The sequence below is a fragment of the Halichoeres trimaculatus genome, unplaced genomic scaffold, assembly GCF_033239565.1.
Source record: "Halichoeres trimaculatus isolate MK-OKI-2021-1 unplaced genomic scaffold, fHalTri1.1 fHalTri1_scaffold_20, whole genome shotgun sequence".
Classification (NCBI taxonomy): domain Eukaryota; kingdom Metazoa; phylum Chordata; class Actinopteri; order Labriformes; family Labridae; genus Halichoeres; species Halichoeres trimaculatus.
In genome coordinates this window covers 20,956,814-20,977,066 of record NW_027437198.1, presented here as the reverse complement: position 1 = coordinate 20,977,066, position 20,253 = coordinate 20,956,814, and the positions used below count along the sequence as shown (strand labels likewise).

General features: G+C 39.9%; 1 protein-coding gene across 1 annotated transcript in view; it reads right to left on the bottom strand.

Moving 5' to 3' along the window:
- rab26 (RAB26, member RAS oncogene family) overlaps window positions 1-20,253 on the bottom strand; it is a 115,470-nt gene that overhangs the window by 38,131 nt on the left and 57,086 nt on the right. Inside the window, exon 5 of the mRNA XM_074697152.1 lies at window positions 10,843-10,895. Within this exon, the coding sequence (XP_074553253.1) occupies window positions 10,843-10,895 (53 nt within the window). The remainder of the gene's footprint in view (window positions 1-10,842; window positions 10,896-20,253) is intronic.

The window sequence follows — 20,253 nt, the reverse complement described above, 5'->3', positions numbered from 1 at the left end:
GCTGAGGGTCACGTGACCGACAAGCGCCCTATGGCTGCAGGCGAAGCCCTTGCCACTACCAATATGACCGCTATAGCCGATGTGCTTCATTTTCTGTTTCAGAAAAAGACGGGTGACGTCGGCGAGACTACGTCCATGTTTATACAGTCTATGGCACAAATGCAGGGTCAAGGTTGGTAAATTAAAAAAACAAACTAGTCTGCCATAAGGATGGGCATCTGTAAGATTTTACTGATACCATGCCCTTATTGATTCTGCTTTTTGATCTGATTCTTTATCAATTCCTCTTGTGAATTTTCTCTGTACAAAAAGTAACTTTCCAGGTTTTTGGTGCCAACAACATTTTATTGAATTTAAAAGTAAATATAAAAGAAATTGGTCACTGAATCTGGATATCTGTGGACGTAGATAAATACTAAAGAGAAAAAACCCTCTGTCACGTGATGTTGATTTATTGTTAACTCCGTCAAGCAGGTTATGTTTTTGGAAGAGTTTGTTTGTTTGTCCGTGAACAACATAACTAAAAAAGAAACGAATAGATCTTGATGTAGTTTTTTAAAGAAACTTTCGAAATGGGATAAGGAAGAAGTGATTACATTTTGGAGGTGATCTGGATCATTGTCTGGATCCAGGATTTTTTAGAGGATTCTTCATCATTGTGAGATAGGGCTGTTTTCAGCATATGTGTATATAGCTCCATTATAAAAGGTCAGGTTGCTTTGCAAAACAATACAAGACAAGGTCACCATAATTTCTGACGGATGTAAAAGTACGATCCAGATCCTGGCAATATTCTGGATACTAAGATCTGGAATATGAAATATGTACTGGGTCATCATTATTTTCAACACTGTCAGGTAACAAACTATTGTACAAACCTGCAACTAAACACCAAATTGTAGCAGACTGTCTGCTGAAAGGAGTTTAATATTAAAGTGGGACTAAAGTGTTGCGTCACAATCACAGTATGCTTTGCGGATGTCTGTGCTCTCTGAGTGCTTTTCTAGTTTTGTTATGTTATTGACTGAAATAGGCCATCTACTGTCTCAAAGTGGTTATTGTCATAGCTATGCTAAAGTAAGGCATGAGCCTGCACATGACATTTCTTCCATCTTCCTGTTTGAAAAACATTTTCCTGTTTGTGTTTTGACATCTCAGAGTTGTTTACAAAATGTAATTGTGATATGCTTCTTTGATGCTAGTTGTATGCTAGTTCTTTGTATGCTAACCACTAGCATATCAAAGTAATTTCCAATATACGCTGGCATCAAGCTCATTCTATTTTTTCAATTTGGTTTTTCGTACACTGTGAAAGAGTTATGTACATTTCTCTGTGGGTTCAGTTCTCAATAAAACTTCAAGTGAAAAACCCTGAATCAGAGTTTTCTCAGGAAAAGGTTATCTGACTGCTAAGCTAAGATAGCTAGGACGAATGTTTGGCGAAGCGTAAAGAATCAGTAAGGGAAATGTTAAGCATAAAGGCTAATGATGTTCATGGATTAAACCGTTTCTTATCGATTCTGAAAAGGAATGTTTTATGAAATGGCGTGTGTTTCTTCAGTTCATCTATACGTCTGGGAGACTCAACCTCTTATATCCATTTCAAACTTATGCAAGCAATCATAGTCGTCGGGAGCTGTTCCTCCAGATGTTTTTTTAGAGTGACACAAGTGAGAAAGGTAGCAGCAAGCTGGAGACAAATATGGAGCATTTTGTATCTAGTAAACAACAAGTAATGGTTGTGACAACATTGTAGAATGAAAATATTCTGCCGTGTGTTTCCAGATTGTTGCACTTCACCAAAATGACATTTTCCTGGTTTTAATGACCTCATTACATAAGTACGGGTCTTGTTTGTATTCGGAAAAAAAAAATTAGCTCCACTGAGGATGCTTTCCGTTAAGGGCTGTCTCTTACCAACACTGCAGCTTATAGCTGACAGGCAACCCAGAGTCGTCTATTTTCCACTTAAAACGTTATGTTTCAGGAGCTGCAGCTTCAGTGACAGGTTGGTAACACTGAATGGTTCTGGTTTGAAAACCCTTTGGATTTCTGTCAGAGGCATATGTTCGGAGCTTTAAATGCTTTCGCAAAATGGGGACGGCCTCCTTTTTTTTTTTTTTAAACCAAGTTACTCAGACAAATGATTTAAAGTAGAGCCCCAAATGGACTCTTTTAGTTTCCCTGAAGAACGCCGTCTGACAGAGAGACATTCATCACATCACTAAATGGATTGTGTGTTTCAGCTTCAATGGCTTACAGCAACGATTACTTGCCACTTTGTGTAAGACAAACAAAAGATTGATTTAGTCTTCCAACCATACCAGACAACATCAAATTTAAGTAGCTCAAACTTTCTCTGAAAGCTATAAAAACAAATGCATAAGCCTGGGAAATGATCTCATTTTAAGTTTCCCTGAAATGTCACCTTTCTCTTCAAACAGGGTTATTATCTCCAAATAAAGCAGCTGATATTTTTAGAATGCAGAAATGTCACAATACAAGAAGAAATGTTTTCACTAAGTGTCTCTGGCCTTAAGTGTTGAGTCTTTTTCTTCCGCTTGATTGACAGCTGCTGTGACGTTAATGCTTTGCATGCCGTAATGTCTCTTAAACAGAGAGCAGGAGAAAAGAGGAGGAGCAGGTCTGCAGGCGGGAGAAGAGGGAATGATTTGCTCGTCTCTTTTCTCCTTCTCCTTCAGCGGCATTCATCACCATTAGCGTTCATTAACATGAGTTAGTGCTCGTTATGCAGCGGTGTGCCAGCGGGCATCTGTAGCACCCTGCTTGAGTTTCTGTTCACTGTAATACACAGAGACTGATTGTGGGAGCAATGGAGGGATGTAGAGACGAGAAAGAAAGGAGGGAAAGCTCAACAGGGTGATGCCTGTGTGTTTCAAAATGTGTCTAATAAGTCTGCCCCATTTTTTTCTCTCTGAAACTCGAAATAGTGAGACCCAGGAAAGAAAGTAAAGATTTACAGTAACAACAAAGACAAGAGCCATCAATATGCCAATGGCGAACTCAGGCATAAAAATGTAAATCAATACATAACACATGATGACATGTAATTGAAACATGACAGAAATTAAATTTATTAAGGTTTTGAAAGTTTAAAACTGCTTCAAACTTCAGTGCAGCATCGTAACTCACACTAGAAACAGTAGTAACATCTTTACAGGAAAATTTTTCAAAACACATTTCCGGAGACTGTGGCTCAATCTCTCAAACTGTCAAAACACTGCAAATCAGTTGCAAAATTCACCACTACGGCAAAACACCAAGCTCTCTTCCACAACACATTCCTTACACTAAAACAGCAAACACAACCATTAACCACTCATGACTTAGAGAGCATTGATCAAACACTGATGTGATCAAGTGCCAATGCCATTGAAAGTGTCTATGTAATGTATGTTTTAGCTCCATAAGGTCAAATTTTGGGGAACAGGGTTTCACAGCCCACTGCGCCCCCTCATGGTAGGGGTGTGTAAGCCAGAGGCCGATAGCTGCGTCAGTTACGTAATAGTGTGACACCATAGCAGCGTGACACAATGTACCCCGCTTATTATTAGTTGTATTGTAGCTCCTACTTCTGACACTCCAACTGAAGGGTCCCCAAAAAGTGGACTGGTATGGTTTGGTTATTTGGGGATCTGCCACAAAAAAATCACTACAAAATACGTGTTTTACCAAGACAAACCAAACTGAACCACTTGGTAGAAACGGGGCTTATATCTCCCAATTTTGACCCTAGTTGTGCTAAAGGTCCTCAACCACATCAGCTGCAATGCTGCTCCTCCATCTTTTAGTCATTTAAGCTTTTGTACCCTGACACATGACTAAGGAGCACTCCAATTGAGCTTGCTAATGTGCGATATGAAAGAGACTAACTGGTTATTATGTTGTTTCATTTTGGTGAATTCAGGTGATCAATGTGAGCCAAAAGACAATTATTGTTACAGATTCGCAAAATTTTGGTCAGACTGATATTTGATGAAGACCAATGGAAATGTGTAATAGGGGAAAGCTGTTAACACATTACAGTTCTAACAAAGTCAGCTCACCTTTACTCCAGACTGTCGCTTAAATTGGAGTGAAACACTAATTTACTCTGTTTGGAGAAAAGCTGGACATGAAATCTCTCCAAGGATGCATCCCAACAAGGTTGTGCTCAAGTTACCTGTGCTTTTGCTAACATTGCTGCTAGGTAGCTGGCTACTAGAGCTGTCACTTCTTCCAAAAATCAAGTACAAACCAATTTCAAATGAACTGTAATTCATTTAAATATATTCAGACTCCCCCACCGCTGTCAAAAAATCTCTCCCCTTCAACACCACAGCAATACTCATTGTTTTTGTTTCTTTCATTTCTCAACCTGCCTAATGGAGGGAGTGCCGACAGCTCAAAAATGACAACAAGGTAAAACCAAAAGTCAAGCCGAGCGACTCGTCTTTATTTCTGAGATTATTTGCCAGAAACACAAGTCTATCAACTTGATTGGGATCAAGGGCGGCTCTTTTTTTGTTTGCAATATCACCTGCCAATGAGAACATGCGCCCAGAGTTCCCAGACGTTTCTGGCACACACAGGTTTTTAAAAGCCAGCTTTGAGAGTTGCGGGTACCTGTTGCAACCAATGTCATCAAAATTGCTAAAGTCATCCCATTGATACAAGTCCCCAAACGGGCCCCCCACAGCACCCAGGGCAGCAACTGCCTTTCCCCCCCACTCGTGTAGCTTTGTTTAGTCATAGGTAAGCAGTGCGTCAACATGGTAGTGAATTCTTAGAGCGCTATGAACTTTTCACCTGATGTTCAAATGAACATTTGAAACTTTTATAAAAAGTGACAGCCCTACTGGCTACCATCTTCAAAAGTTAAATAAAAAGTTACGTGGAACAGGCCTGACACTGTGGACTTGTAAATGATGTAAATATGCTTAGTATAATCTGATGCCTACAACAGATCAAGTATGGAAGTATAAAATCACAGATATTGAGGAGTCCAGATATTCAGCCCACATATTTTACCCGGCTATTGACATTGGTGTTACACTTTGGGAAGGTACATAGATTTTATTTGAGCTGTGGCTGATATTCATTGCTTTTTTATGAGCCCAATCCACAGCTACAGTTTTTGTGATTCAGATTAGTGAATCAGACTTTAATGGGTTCTCCCTTGCACAATCAGGCTGTCAGTTTTAATGTTATCCTGCTGGGAGGAAAATAAAGCAGCTCCAAATGCTCAGGGGAGGTGAAGAGTCAATAACTGCTCAAATGACATGGCGTGCCATGGTATAAAGACCATTTTTTGAGGGATAGAAAATTATAAAACGTTATATTTGGCTGCAGTAACAGAAATTATGAAAACTTAGCATATCTGTGCTAATGGGTACGCTAAGAGGAACATATTAAATAGAAAGGCAGGAGGACTGCATCAGCTACAAACAGCTTGCTAAGGTAGAGTCTGTTGGGAAAACCAGAGCTTAAAGCAGTGTGTGCCTTCAAGAGTGAAGACACGGAGCACACACAAACACACGCACCCTTGTTATGCTGCAATTCACATCTGGAGCTCGAGCAGCAATTTTTTTTTCTGCCTAAATCATCCCCTGGGAAAAATGGGCACCTCACATTTTCTGGCAGTGACCAACACTCTCTCCTCTCCTTAACAGCCTCTTTGCTGCTCTGAGAGACATTCGTCCTGACGGCCAGTGTCAATTAAAGCAGTTGAAAATAGCCAGCCCTCCTGTTCTGGGGTATATTTACCACACGGAGGGAAACAGCAGGTGTGTTGACATAGTCGCACCAGCTGGCACAACTTCAGTCCATTTGACAGCAGTGACACTATGCAGCAGGGCAAAGGGGAGATAGATGTGGCTGAAAAGCTGTCATTTTGTGATGCTGACTGTTTTCCTTGAATGTAATAATCAGAATAAATTTATTCATAGAGCGCTTTTCAGGACTCAAACACACTACACAACATTTGGAAGAAATACTAAAAATAAGACAAATTACACATAATTTAAATAAAACAAAAACAACAGCACAGTCACAAATTAAAAGCAAATTTAAAATATGAGTTTTTTTTTTTTACAGAGATTTGTAAGTTGAGAGGAACGCAGGTTGTGGGAAGGGATGTCATGGTGGGTGAGGTCAAGTGAGGCTGGTGGTGGAGGGCACTGTTAGTGAAGAGGAGAATTTGAATCTGAATGTGGTAGGGGACGGTGTTGGAGGACGGGGGTGACGTGGTCACAGGTGCAGGTGAGGAGAAGCAGCAAAGCTCGGCATGTACTATGGTCCATGGAGGACTTTGGAAGATGTGCCAAAAAGTGGTTGATCTGGACTACTAAACTTTCTGAAATTCATTCAGTTATTTTCTTTGTTTCAAACCAACAAGAAAAAATTTACATGTAGGACCAGACAGTATTAAAGGTCCCATATAATGCAAAAATCACTTTATTATGTCTTTTAGTGAAATTTGTGGGTCTTTGGCTTTCCTCCCAGCCCACAAAATGTGATATTTAATGACAAATCATGTACTTAGTAGTGCTTGTGAATGTAAAATCCTGACCTACAACGAGCTGTTTGGATTTTGGGGATTTGCCGACATCACTGATTCCCTTTTTTGACCAATCAGGAGCAAGCCTGACCTGATTGGTCCACCGGAGCAGATACCCCCGAACCTCCTCCCTGCCCACTCCCCAATGGAGAATGCTGAAGTTGAACAGCCATCACTGCTCTATTTTGGGCTGTAAACAGCCACATAGTTCCATGCACAAGCTTCCCATCTCTGAAGAAGACAAGACTAAGCGGCTAGAGTTCATTTATCAAGGAAATGTTCCAGCTACACTCAGTAAAACTGTGCATGTGTGTGCTAGTCACTTCACGGCCGACTGCTTTTCCAACTTTGGACAGTACAACAGAGGGCTAGCAAATAGACTGGTCCTGAATCCAGATCTGTTAACAACCATCCACCAACAAACCTGGGACCCTGGAAATGTGAGTATTTTAATGCTGTGTGCTGTGGAGCAGATGTTAGAGCTTTTCCTCAGTGTCCCCCCTGTCTCTGTGTTAGCTTCAGGATGCTAACTTTAGCTGCGATTAGCCTGTTGTTTTAGCCTGTAATGTTACGGTAAACGAGCTTTGCTGTTTTCTAAACATTGTGCACTCAGAGCTCGTGGCGCTGCTCTCAGTGATGCTGAAGAGCGGGGCGGTATCAGCGGTGGCTCATTTACATATGAAGGCCACGCCCACTAAATCAGAGCGTTCTGAACAGAGGGGCTATGAGAGCCTGGAAACAATGCTGCTGTGCTTGATTTATTGGCTTTCTGGACCAAAACATGTTACTACCATTTCATGAAGACATCAATGATCCATATTAAACTGCAGAAAAGGAGCACAGTATGGGACCTGTAAACCCTTAGTGGGCAGCCTGGATTTGAATCCAACCTGTGACCTTCCCTTCATGTCACTCCCAACTCTCACTCTGTTCCCTGATTCACTGTCCTGTCCGCTAAATAAAGGCTTAACAATCCCAACAAAATAACTTAAAAAAAGATCAAATACACAACGAAGCTACAACCCCTCCCATTTTATGAGTACAAAGACAATGACAGAAGTAAAATCAATAAGATTCCTTGTACCAGACTGCTCCCTGGTATTGAATTTTCATTTTCTTCTAAGTAGCTAAATCAATAAAGAAACAGTCTGATTTTCTAGAGACTACACTGTAATTTAATTGGAAAACTGCAGTATCCTGCAAGGCTGGCTGCAGCAAAGGATTATTTTCAATATGCCTACGAATTACAGCGTGTGTCTGAATGTCTTTCATGTTAATGTTCAGCGCAGGAGGCTGCTGTTTCTGGTCTCAGAGGGGATACTGTAAAATCTTCTGTCTTAATGAGGTTATCAGATCTTATAAAATTATCTGTTTGAGTCCAGAGCTTAGACCCAAGTCTTGGTTTTTGGGGATCAAGCATTGGCTGCAGTAGGACTTGGGTATATATAACGACAGGGACTTTCGAGTTTTATAGAAATTTTTTAAATATAAAATGTCTCTGGTGACCTCAAGTGTGATACTTGTGTATACAGACACCACAGTTAAAATGAAAATCAGATTGTCCACCGATCGTCAAAGTGATGCTTTACTTTTGAGACAACCCACCAGTGCGTTGGGCTGTTGACCAATCAGAATTGAGAATTCAACAAACAAACATTGAGGCTATTGTGTACGCTGTAGATTAAGATTCAGCTGCTTTAGATGAAAAATAAATATGAAAATTAACTCTTCACCAAAATGCTGGCAACTGTGTTTGCACAAGACAAACTCCTCTGGAGAGAATAAGAACATGAATTAACTCAGCTAAATTGCCCCCAAAAAGTCAATTTCTTTCCCTTTTAAAAACTTGAGCCTGTAATCTTATGAGCTTAAGAGACGAAACTTCAAAGAAACCAAACCGACGATCTACAACTGTCCGGAGTAACTTTCTAAAACACTCTCCAGGCCAGAACTGAACACAGACAGACTTATTAGGGCTCACACTGCTGGAGCCAACTACTGATATCTGACTCTACAAAGAAGAGAGGCCAAGAAGGAGAGAAATTCAATCAGAAATATTTCTCCTCTGATTTAAAGCATCAGAGCCCAGTGAAGAGTGACAGAAACTGGAGCTCTGTCAGATAAATGGACAGTTAGAGAAGTCCCTCCGGACTTTGGAAAGAACATAACGCTGACCCTGCTTTCCCGAACTAAACTCACACTACCCTCTATCCTCCTCCCGTGTGGTTTGCTGTTTTCCTCTCCTGCTTTTCCCCCATCTGACATCTAGCAGAGAACATAATATCCCTCTCTGTCACAATCTAGTTAATGATGTTGCCTGAAGCTACACTGAAAGCGAACAATGACATTTAGTCAAAAGCAACATTATGCAGTCGTTCCTTTGCTCACAGAGACTTCAGAGCTATTCAGTTTTTTTTGGTCCACATAATTAATCTGATGGTTGTAGTGTGGTACCAGGCCATGCCTGGACTCTTTCTGACCTGGGAAACCCACAACTGAGCATCAACGCTATGAGATAACACCTAAGACATGAGCAGAAGACAAAGAAATCTTACACCTTGTGTGATTCTTTGATTTGAAGGAACTGAGTAGATCATTGACTGATGGCTTATGAAAGAACTTAGAAGAAAAGAAACTTTTTAAAAATAAAAAACTAAGAAATCAAACGACCATATCCTATACATTGTCAATACTCAACACTTAACTCAAATTTATGAACTTTCTGTGTCGATTTAACCATGCCAACAAGAGACTTTTTTTGTAGATCTAAGCATGATAGATATATTTCAGGCCTGTAGCTTAAAGTAGCTGGTAGGGCTATATTTTTCTCATCTAGTAAGCGCCATAGAGCAAATATTGGCACAAAAACACTAGATTCATAAAGTTTTTTCCGTGAGCAAATATTTTGGTGTGTTACATTAAAACTTCAAGCACGGTGAAGACACGCAGTTTGGGGTTAAAGAAGCAGAAGAAGCAATGAAAGAATAATCCTTGGGGTTTCAAGGTGACCTGGCTTGGACCCTAATAGTGAGAGCTACCAACCCCAGGGGCAACTGGACCCCGGGCATCAATGGCTTCAGGATGCACCGATCCAGATTTTCTGGTCCCAATACCGATACCAATACCTGGGCTTTGGGCATCGACCGACATTAATCCTGATCCGATACCAGTGTTAAATAATAACCTGCATGCTCTACTGTGAGATAAAACTGGTAATGTTTTGAGTCAAAGACACAAATGAGTACATATGGAATTACTGAAGTTGATATTTATTTAAACTATCATAAAAAAAATCATAGTTTAGCCTTAGTGTCAAGTTTGGATTGATCCTATCCCACCGATACCTGATCCAGCTTTATATCGAGCTGGATCGGCGCTGATATCCAATACCAGGATCAGATCGATGCATCCCTACAATGGCTACGTTTACATGCAGTCAATACTCAGGTTTAGGTCAATATTCTGTTTTCTGGAATGTTTGGAAAAACATGTGAACATGTGTGAGCAAACATAGTTCTTCTTGTTTACATGGTATCCTGATAAAAACAGTGATCCAACATCTTAACACACGGAAAACGTCATGACCCAATGCGCGTCATCTCTGCTTCACCTTGCTGTATCCACAGCAACAACAGCAGCAGCAGCACAGCGGACTTCTTGCAAGATTCCTTGCGAACAGAGCATGCACAGAACACAAGTTAGTGTCGGGGATATCCCGATAGGCGTATACATGACCAAATATTCAGGTTAGAAAAGGAGCACCCTAGGGGGGATTTTAGGGTTTTTAAAATACAGAATATGAGCATATCCTGATTTTTCAAAAGGATTATTGGTGTTCACATGGCCCTTGGGCAACTGGGTCATTGCTAGTTTTCCGACTATGAAAGGGTTACTGATTATGTGTAAACACAGATTGTTTGAGAAAAGAGGGACAACATCTTGTCCACTAATCTGAAAAAGAGACACATGAGAAGCTGTTTCTAAGAAGGTGAAAAGTGGAGAGGGTTTGTATTTAGCTCTACGGGAAAACAATTTTAATAATAGGATCATTTTGCAGTCAATAAATTGTGTCACCTTGTTTTTGAATTCCGTTGATAGCAGGGGAATAAGTGAGATAATTTACAGTGAACAGATGGTTCTGCAAATTAGAATTCTGACAGAGATAGAAAGACCCTGATGCATTGCTTCTCCTTTTCACCTGAGTTGAAAAATGATAGCAGTGACAGGATTGATCCAAAACAATACTGTCAGTCTCAATAAACAACAAACAAAAAACAACCTACCCTTATGTTGTCGAAGGATGTCTTGTTTGTGACGTCGTACAGCAGGAGCAGAGCTAGAAGACAAAGAAACAAGTTTAAACACACTGAAAATCCTTTTGTACTGTTAAATAGTTTTTCAGAACAAATCCTCAGCAGCTGTAATAAATTATGAAAATTCATTTTTATTTCAACAAAAGACAGACTGATGAATTTTAATATTCTGTCTTAGAATTATAAGGGCTCTGAATCCCAATTAGCCAGAGTTGTACAGGCTAAGCCTTTGAATTTGTAAAAGCACAGGTATGTGTAGGAGGATACCGTAGACTGGGAATCAGAAAACTCCTCAAACCGTTGCTGTGGTGGATTTTTCTTTCAGTCTCCTTTTTGTTTTGAAAAATCACTCCAGCCCTGATTCAGAGAGGCCTCTAACAGTTGCTGATTGGGCCGATGCCAGCAGGTACAAGGGGCCACACAGGACATTATTCATATTAACCTCAGACATACTTTTCAATAATATATATACGTATCTAAGAAAGAGGGAATATTTTGTGAGGGAGAGCTCCAGATTAATAATGCACGGCCCTCAGAAGCACTGTTGATGTATTTTTAATCAAAGGAAAAAATAAACAAAACAACATGGCCATCTCTCATATGGAATGAGTTTAAACTTTCCGTGGTATCAGTATCAAACAACATGGTAAATAACAAAAATCCACACTCATAGACCTGGCTTCTTATGAACTGTCAGTGTGTGATGTTGAGCATTGGATGCTGGAGCTAAAGCTACTTCCTTACAACCCACAGCTACACAACGTGTCATTTCCCTGATGGGTTATTATTTTCATAATGTTTTTGTTCTGCACTAATTCAAAATGCACCATGAAAACCTGAAATAAACACAGGGGGCCCCAGGCTTGTTAAAATATGCAAATTAGTCTGGCAGAGGCAGACGAGTGACATTGGTAAAAGTGGATAAAAGTCAAGTGTGAAACATTTTACAAATTCATCCCCAGTTTGGCTTCTTATTTTTCACACTGCTGCTGTCAACACAGCTGCTGCAAGGAAGAGCAGAGCAAAGGTAGGAGCTCAGCAGGTAAAAACAGAAAGTGTTCACAGTTGGCCAAACTAAGAGCAGACGAAAAAAGTGAGGAGTATGAAAACAAAAAAAAAATCACTGCCAAAGATCTACAAAACATTGATGGTAAAAAAAAGGAAAAGACATCCTGATGACCACAAAAATAGTTAGGGACTAAATAAAAGGATGAATGCAATAAAACTTCAAAAGGATGTAGAACTAAAAGAAAAGGACAAAAAGTGATGTTACAGTGATGATAAGAATAAAGGAAGAGAAGTAAAACATTCAAGGACTTAATTACTTGATTACTTGTACCCATCTCTAGTCACACAAGTTTGTCTGCATTTTTTAAATTGGCTTACTGTTGCACTTATAATCCCGCACCTAAAGATTCAGATTGATGGTACAAAGTGTGAATGTAACTCCTAAGAAGAAGGCTGCATCAGATGTTGTGAACATGTTTGAGATGGCATTTAGATTCAAGTTCTTCTGAGTCATTGTTATAGAGCCCTGTTTGCAAAATAAGCAAACTGAAATAATTCAGTGGATGGGTTTGAAGTGATTCTGCTTTGAAGCATGCTTTAAGAAACAGCGTGTGCCAATGTTATGTCCAACCAAATAAAAAGTTGCCACCAAAAAAAAGGGTCACACATTCTCATATTTCATTGGCCCGCCTTTAGCTTTGATTACGGTATGCATTTGCTGTGGCATTGTTTCAATAAGCTTCTGCAATGTCACAAGATTTATTTCCATCATTTTTGCATTCATTTTTCACCAAGATCTTGCATTGATGTTGGTAGAGTCTGACCGCTGTGCAGCCTTCTCCAGCACATCCCAAAGATTCTCAAAGGGGTTTAGGTCTGGACTCTGTGGTGGCCAATCTAGTATCTTCAGTATATTCAGGTAGTCAGCTGACCTCATTCTTTGAGCACAGACTGTTGCTGAACCTAGACCTGACCAACTGCAGCAACCCCAGACACCCAACCCCAGCACTGCCCCACAGGCTTGGATAGTAGGCACTAGGCATGATGGGTGATCACTTCATCTGCCTCTCTTCTTACCCTAATGCTCCCATCACTTTGGAACAGGGTCAATCTGGACTCATCAGACCACATGACCTTCTTTTATTGCTTCAGAGTCCAATCTTTAAGCTCCCTAGCAGACTGAAGCCTTTTTTTCTGGTTGGCTTCACTGATTACTGATTGGTAGGGATGAGAATTGATAAGATTTTGTCAATACCGATGCCCTTATTGATTCTGCTTATCAATCTGATTCTTTATCGATTCCCTTATTAATATATTTTGTGAATTTTCTTGGAACAAAAAGTAGCTTTACAGGTTTTCTGTGTCAACAATATTTAATTGAGTTTAAACTGTAAGTGAATAAAATGTAATTGGTCCCTGAGTCTGGATATTTCTGAGCATTATTATACAGAAACAGGTAAAAAATTGCACACAATGCGTTGTAGATGTACTGTGTTGTAATATATCAATAATTCAAGTAGGCCATCTAGTGTCTCAAAGTGGTTATAGCAATGATTTAAGTCGTTTGGAAGCTTTCTGTAGTTATGAAGTCAGCCATGAGCCTTTCAATTGCCCTTAAGCTTTTCTGTGGTGAAGGTTGAAATTCTATTTTGAAGCTGAAGTTATACCGATGTATGCTAACGGTTAGCATATCAATGCAGTTTCCCATATACGTTAGCTTCAAGCTTGCGCTATTTTGTTATTTTGGTAAATAAGGTGATTTATACCATTTTGAATGTACTGAATATGAGGCTCTTGAGAGAGTAATGTACACTTTGAAGTCAGTTCTTCAGTAAAACTTCAAGCTGAAAATCCTGAATCAGAGTTTTCTTGGGAAGCGTTATCTAACTGCTAAGCTAAGATAGCTGAAGGCCCCGGCGGCTACGGCACAATGTAAAGAATTGATAAGGGGATTGTTAAGCACAAAGGCTTACTTTACCACATTGCTCAATTATGCACATTCTCAAATGCTGTTGGCTGTCTGCGGTAAATTTGAGTAAATTACAGACGTTGTTTTTTCAATGCCAATGCCCCACATCAGACACTGATATTTGGGACAAATTCACTAACTGCCAGAAGTCCCCAGGTAATACTCATCCTGGGGGAACAGTGCATTCTTCTCTGTTATAACTCCAACCTGTATGACTGCACACAAGAAAAGTCTGCCGTTGTTACAGCTACAGGCTTCTCCACAGAAACACTGTTTAAGTATAATAAGACAATGCTATATAAAGATAGTGTTATAGATTACATCACAAGCGCAGGCATATTTTATTATTTTATTATTGTATATTTGAAAAAATATCAAAAAGTGATGTTCATTCTCTTTAATAGATGTAGGCGTCCCTATTTTAAACTCCTGAGGTGCCTCAGGCCGTGTCCTGCTCTGTGTCTTTAGTGTAGTTCATCCAGGCAGCGCAGGTATTTCAAAGGTGGCAGAAGACCTTGCAGCTTGGAGAAGAGCATGATGCAGACTGACAACTGTGTAATAAAGCTGTGTAGCGCTAAACTTGTCCTGGAGCTGTTTCTTACTCGTGTGTTGTGTCCATTATCCCTCACAAGCTGGGCAGAGCAAAGAAAATCAGAATCTGCCAGGGATGTAGTTTGAGAGAGGACAGACAGATACAGAGAGAGATAGACAGAGAAAGTGTTTATGTGAATTCATGCATCCCTGTCTTCTCTGCCTTCTTGGTGGGCTCTCTGCCCGTTCTGTTTCAGTATCTTTAAAGGGCAGCCCCAGTTGTAAATCATAGAAAATGAGGTCACTAAATGTGACATTAGCAGTTTGTGTGAAATACACAGCCCCTGTTTTCTTTGAGGCGCTGCAAACAAAGGAAGCAATCAAGAAGTGTCATTAACCACGAGATTCAGTTGCAAATACAACAATGGAGCAGAGGTTTAAAGGGTAGATGAGCAAACACTGAAAGGGCAGAGGAAGGACCAACACTAGAGTGATAATTATTACACCCACATTCTTAAATGAGGGAACATCTCTGAGGAACAATAAGAGGAGTGACGAGTAACAATAAAGCATAATGGAAACTTGATATAATACAAATATTTGCCTCATTTATGTGTAAACTTTCAGATGGACACGTTCTGTTCTGATTGAGACCACATTTTTAGAAATTTTAATTTTATTTCTTTATAAATTTTTATTTCCTGAGTGTGGTCAGCACTGTGTAAATCATAGACTGTACAAAGAGTGGACAGCGTGGCTCTGCCATTTACCATTGTGCGATTTTGAAGCCGAAATACCCCCGTCACAGAGTCTGCGCAGTAAGGACTGTGAGGGATAATAACTGTTTTTTTCTTTCGAGAGTCTAATCTTTTCTTGACTCTACCTCCCGGCATATTTTACAATCCCTGAAAAAAATACACAAGAACAGAAGCTGTCTATCATCATTAAACCTGATGTAAAACCTTGTTTTTAACCCCTTATAACTAATAAAAATGAAGATTTTCAGATAAAAAAGAGGACTTGAATACAAGGCAGCAAATGATATCTTCAAATCGCCACAACAATCAGACATGAGAAATGTTTCAATGAGGTGTATTGGTTTTCTAAAGTTTGAAAACAGCCAATCTGGAATGGCTGAGAAGATGGATTTTTTTTACCTATACTGCAGCCAGCCACCAGGGGGAGCAGTTTTTGTGGAGCCCTCACTTTGATCTAAACAAAACGACGTCCATTTTTTTTCTACAGTCTTTGGTTCAAATCTTGTTGATCTCCTTCAGTTTGAACCTATCTGTTTTTTCAAGTGTATCACTTAGCTAGACAATGTGGTTATGGTTTCACAGTATTGTAGGGAAGTCAAATCCTTACAGGGTTTCAGTGCATAAATTTGGTGGAAACAGGGTAAAACCAGGGCCTGCAAGCACGTCCAGCCATTAATGAGGAAAATGGACTGTTTTTATGTGGAGTGGTGTGCATGAGCCAGGTTAACTTCCCAATAAAACATAAAATTTAGGGGCAGTAAACTCCACCGTAACAGGCCCTAACAACAAGATTACTGCACTTGTTTTAAAGAAAGTGGACGTCATGCTTACCTGGCACAGTTAAAGACAAAATAATAAGGGAGCACATATTCAGGGATCTAATAAATCCTTTGGAAAAATTATGACACCCCCAAGATATACTGCAAATTTAGATATATGTGGCACCATCACTGCTCGCCATGTTTATTGCTGTTTATGTAGAGTATGCATGCACAATTCAAATTTGTCAGAAAAAGTTTCCTGGAAGTTCCCCTGACATATGATGTTCTGCACCTGCCTCTCTTTTATGGTGGAGTCAGTTGGCCAATTTTTGGCAGTTGGCCATAATGGCAGTTATGGCCAAATGGGCCATTCCATAACAGTACGCTATGACTAATGGTTCCATTTGTTTAATGATTGGATGTGCATATGGGCCCTGGTCTGAGCACTCAGGACTAAAATTTGGTCAGTTTTTAACCTTCTGAAATATGAGTACATCAAGAAGTCAAAGAAAAAGTTTTGTAACTTTGACAAAATCACTCAATTCACTGGTGAAACTATTTTTTAAAGTATTTCACATTTTTCAAACCAAATTCAAAAACTAAAAAGAAGGTTCTGGGAAATCATAAAGACGAAAGGAACTCTCTTTAAAGAAACAGTAAAGTTATGAATGCTTGGCCTGTGAGTCAGAGATTAAGGGATTCAATCCAGCTTTTTGTTGGTGACTGCTGCATTGCAATCCAATGATTTGAGCTGCAGTATATACAGAAGTGACTTAAAAACTGCGGCTGATGTCTGTGAATGTGTCATAAATCAAAGTAGAATTCAAACAGAGGGAAATTTACAAAGAGGGAATTATGCCACCGTAATCATTTCCATCCTCCCACGAGCCCTGAAACAATGTTCTGAAACGAAAGTGTTCAATCAGTGTTTTCAAGGAGTTGGTGCAGAAAAGTTTTCAAAAAGTTTTCATTGTCTTTTCCATGGTCGACTACAAGGAGGCTTTCAATTTGTGAACGACAGGATATGTGCAGCACTGGGTTAAATTAGGTGCAGGTTGTTGGTTGACTGATAATGATTTTCAAAGATGGAGGAATGAGATTTGTGGAACCAAGGCGGCATGAGAATTTCATTTTCTATTTTTCAGTTTTTTGGTGACAGCAGTCCATAGAACTCGTATTTATCTGCCAGGAGCTGCTGCGCAAACATAATTGCATGTTGTTTGTGACACAGTAGGTGTACAAAGCTTTGAGCAGATGATTCATGGCAGACTGCAGAAAGCTGTCCAAAGTTTGACAAATAATCTATCAAAAAGGCAGCAACACAGGAAGGTGCACCATGTGTGACACTGACATTCTTCGCAAGACAGAAAGCACACGGTGTGAGTTTGAGGGGATGAATCAGTGTCTGCAGCATCCAGGTAAACAAAGTCTCTTCACACTCAGATCATACAAAACACAGTTGAGCTCAAGGTCATGTTCACACGGAGGTAAATTAATCATGTCTATGAATATTTTAATTATATTTGGTTTGATAGAAGCACAGAAAGGTCCCCTCCAACCCCACTTACTATGAAGAAGAGCCTTAATGTGGTTGTAACTAGGGATGATTTTTGAATATTTGAATAGTCATTAACATTAAAAAATATCATGCAGTGATGGCTTTGTCCTGTCAGCAGCAAGTTGCAGTTTTATGCCGGATGCTGAAGCTGTTACACGTCAATTCACATAAGAGCAGAGAAAGCGGGACAGGAAGTTGTGCACAGAAACCATCTAAAAGGCCCAGTGACTTTCAAAATAAAACAAACTGTGTCCAAACCAGATTATTTTAACTTGACTACAGCAACAAACTGTCATAATGAATGGAGCCAGACCAGAAACCATACATGTTAATCTGTCTTCACTGGCTTCCAGTAGCAGCTTGAATCAAATTCAAAAGCTCTTCTTCGGGCTTACAAAACATTGACAAGAACGGCTCCTGCCTACCTGGGGTCCCTCTTCAAGGTCTACACTCCTTTTTGCCCACTACACTCTGCTTGTGAAAGACGCCTGGTGCTCCCAGCCCAACGAGGCTCCAAATCTCTAGCCAGACTCTTCTCCTCTGTTGTGCCCAAATGGTGGAATGAATTACCAAATTCTATACGATCCACAGAGTCCCTTTCTTCTTCAAGAGACGTCTGAGGACTCATCTGTTCAGGGAACACTTAAGCACTTAATCTGACCCTTCCCTTCTTTGTCCTGAGGGGTAGAATGAGTCAGAAGGTCTCAGACACAGCTCTTCGTCAATTTTCAGCACTAACTGAATGTTGTTGAAGGTTGGAGTATACTGTTGCAGCAATTGATTGTGGTTAATTGGCTAGATTATTCTACATTATCCAAAAAAAAGACGAAAATATCTTGCACTTAGGGGCTGTTTACACGACAACGGTATTAGGGTAAAACACCAAAGTTTTGTTGTGTTTCAGCCAAACTTTTGAAAACGGCCTCCAGAGTGGGATTTTTCTGAAACGCTGCCAACACTGTTGCTGTTTAAACAGTAGGCTGGCGTTTTCAGTGGAAATGCTGACATTACGATGTTGTTACGATCGTAGCACAGTACCATGTCGTGCTTGTGCTGCTCAATCTGCTGACTGTCTTTCATCAAAATGTGCATCTGTTGCTCCACTTTTTTACTTAGTAAAGCGGCTTCTTGACAACACAGTTATAGCACCACCTACAGGCCTAGCATGCTTACTACAGTATTTTCAGTCCCTCAGTGTTTCTGTGTAAACACTGATTTTTTTCCCCTGCGTTTTTTGCATTTTCAGATGAAACGTTGTCATGTAGACAAGGCCTCAATGTCAACACCTGTGGCCAAATAACTTATAGCACTCGGTTGCACTAACTAAGGTTTTCCTTTTGTCTTAATTTCTTGCTTGTGTAGTACGTCACTTTGGCCAAAAGCGTCTGCTAAATAAAACTGTAGGAGTCAACAGGTTGGAGGATTTAGAGCCAAAAAAAAAAAGGTATGAGGAGACACTCAAAAATGGACTGAGAAGTGCGGGAACTCCTTCGATGAAATTAATGAAAATGAGGTGCAGTTCAAACTCTCTAAGGTTAGGCTAGCATATCACAAGTCAGCAACAACTTTGCACAGCCATGTGAGGATGAGGCATGCATCAGAAAGTGTGGCACTGTCCACAGACTTGCAGCCAATGGTAGACTTTGCCACCCAAGAAGTAAGTTTGATGATTGACATATGCAATTATAACAGCCCCCTACATATTTGTCAAAGTATAATGTTAGCAGGTACGTGTATGTGGGCGGGCAGCAGCAACAATCTTCAAATAATTTTTGAATAGTTACAAGTGAATATTGAAGAGCTCTTTTGATTGAACTGCCCATCCCTAGTTATTACTGTTTTTCCCCAACAATCATTAAGACAGTTACGAAAGATGAGAAATGTATGATAATGAATGTTTGAAAAACCTTGCCTGTACTAAAATGAGGAACATTATGACCGACGACGTTTCACTCCTCTTCTGTACCTGGAGGTTAGAGATGATTTTGTTTTCTGAAATGATTCTTATCTCAGATCCCAAACAGTCACGCATTTAAGTGCTGCTTAAGGAAGACTACTTTCTCCAGATAAACAAACCTAACAGCATATGATTAAGGAAAATGGATTGCACCGTGAGCCACTGAATTAATTTAGGATAAATTTAAGCTGCAAAATAGGAATAAGAAATCTATCCCTCTGTAAAAGACAGCCTAATAGAGTAATATGACTGAACCAGCGTGTTGAATTAAAGTCCACTGCATGACGTTGCTCTTTCTCTGCAGACACAGAGGCCTTTGTTGAAGTGAAATATTTTGCCAGCTTCTGTTTTCAATCAGCCTCTTGGAGAAAACCTGTCATTTCATTTGTTTTGTCTGGTCTGAGTTTGTTTTCATTTTATTTTATCATAGTGCGCACAAATTTGATCAACCAGGATAAGCATTAAAAAAACATCTGAAGAAGATAAAGTCACTCAATATTCACTTAAAATTGAGCAGAAAAATCTCTTTTGTCTGCCCGCACTTTTTCTCCCACACAGTGGACGCATTGCATTTCATCAACATCTAACGTAATCTTCCCTTTATGTCTTTCACTCCGTCCTCCCTCAAAGCGTCTCCTTCCTCTTTGAATCCCCTCTACCCTCCCACACTCATTCTCTCGCTGAATTTTATTTCTCTTTTCTGCTTCAGGCTCCTTAAGTTGTGGCGCTCGAAATTATCTCCATTCATCATTTTTCTTGGTTTTGTGGAGTGTGTGTTTGTAAGCCAGACACAGTTTGTGTAGTTCAGAGGTCGTATAGTGCTGCAGGAAGGCCTCTTC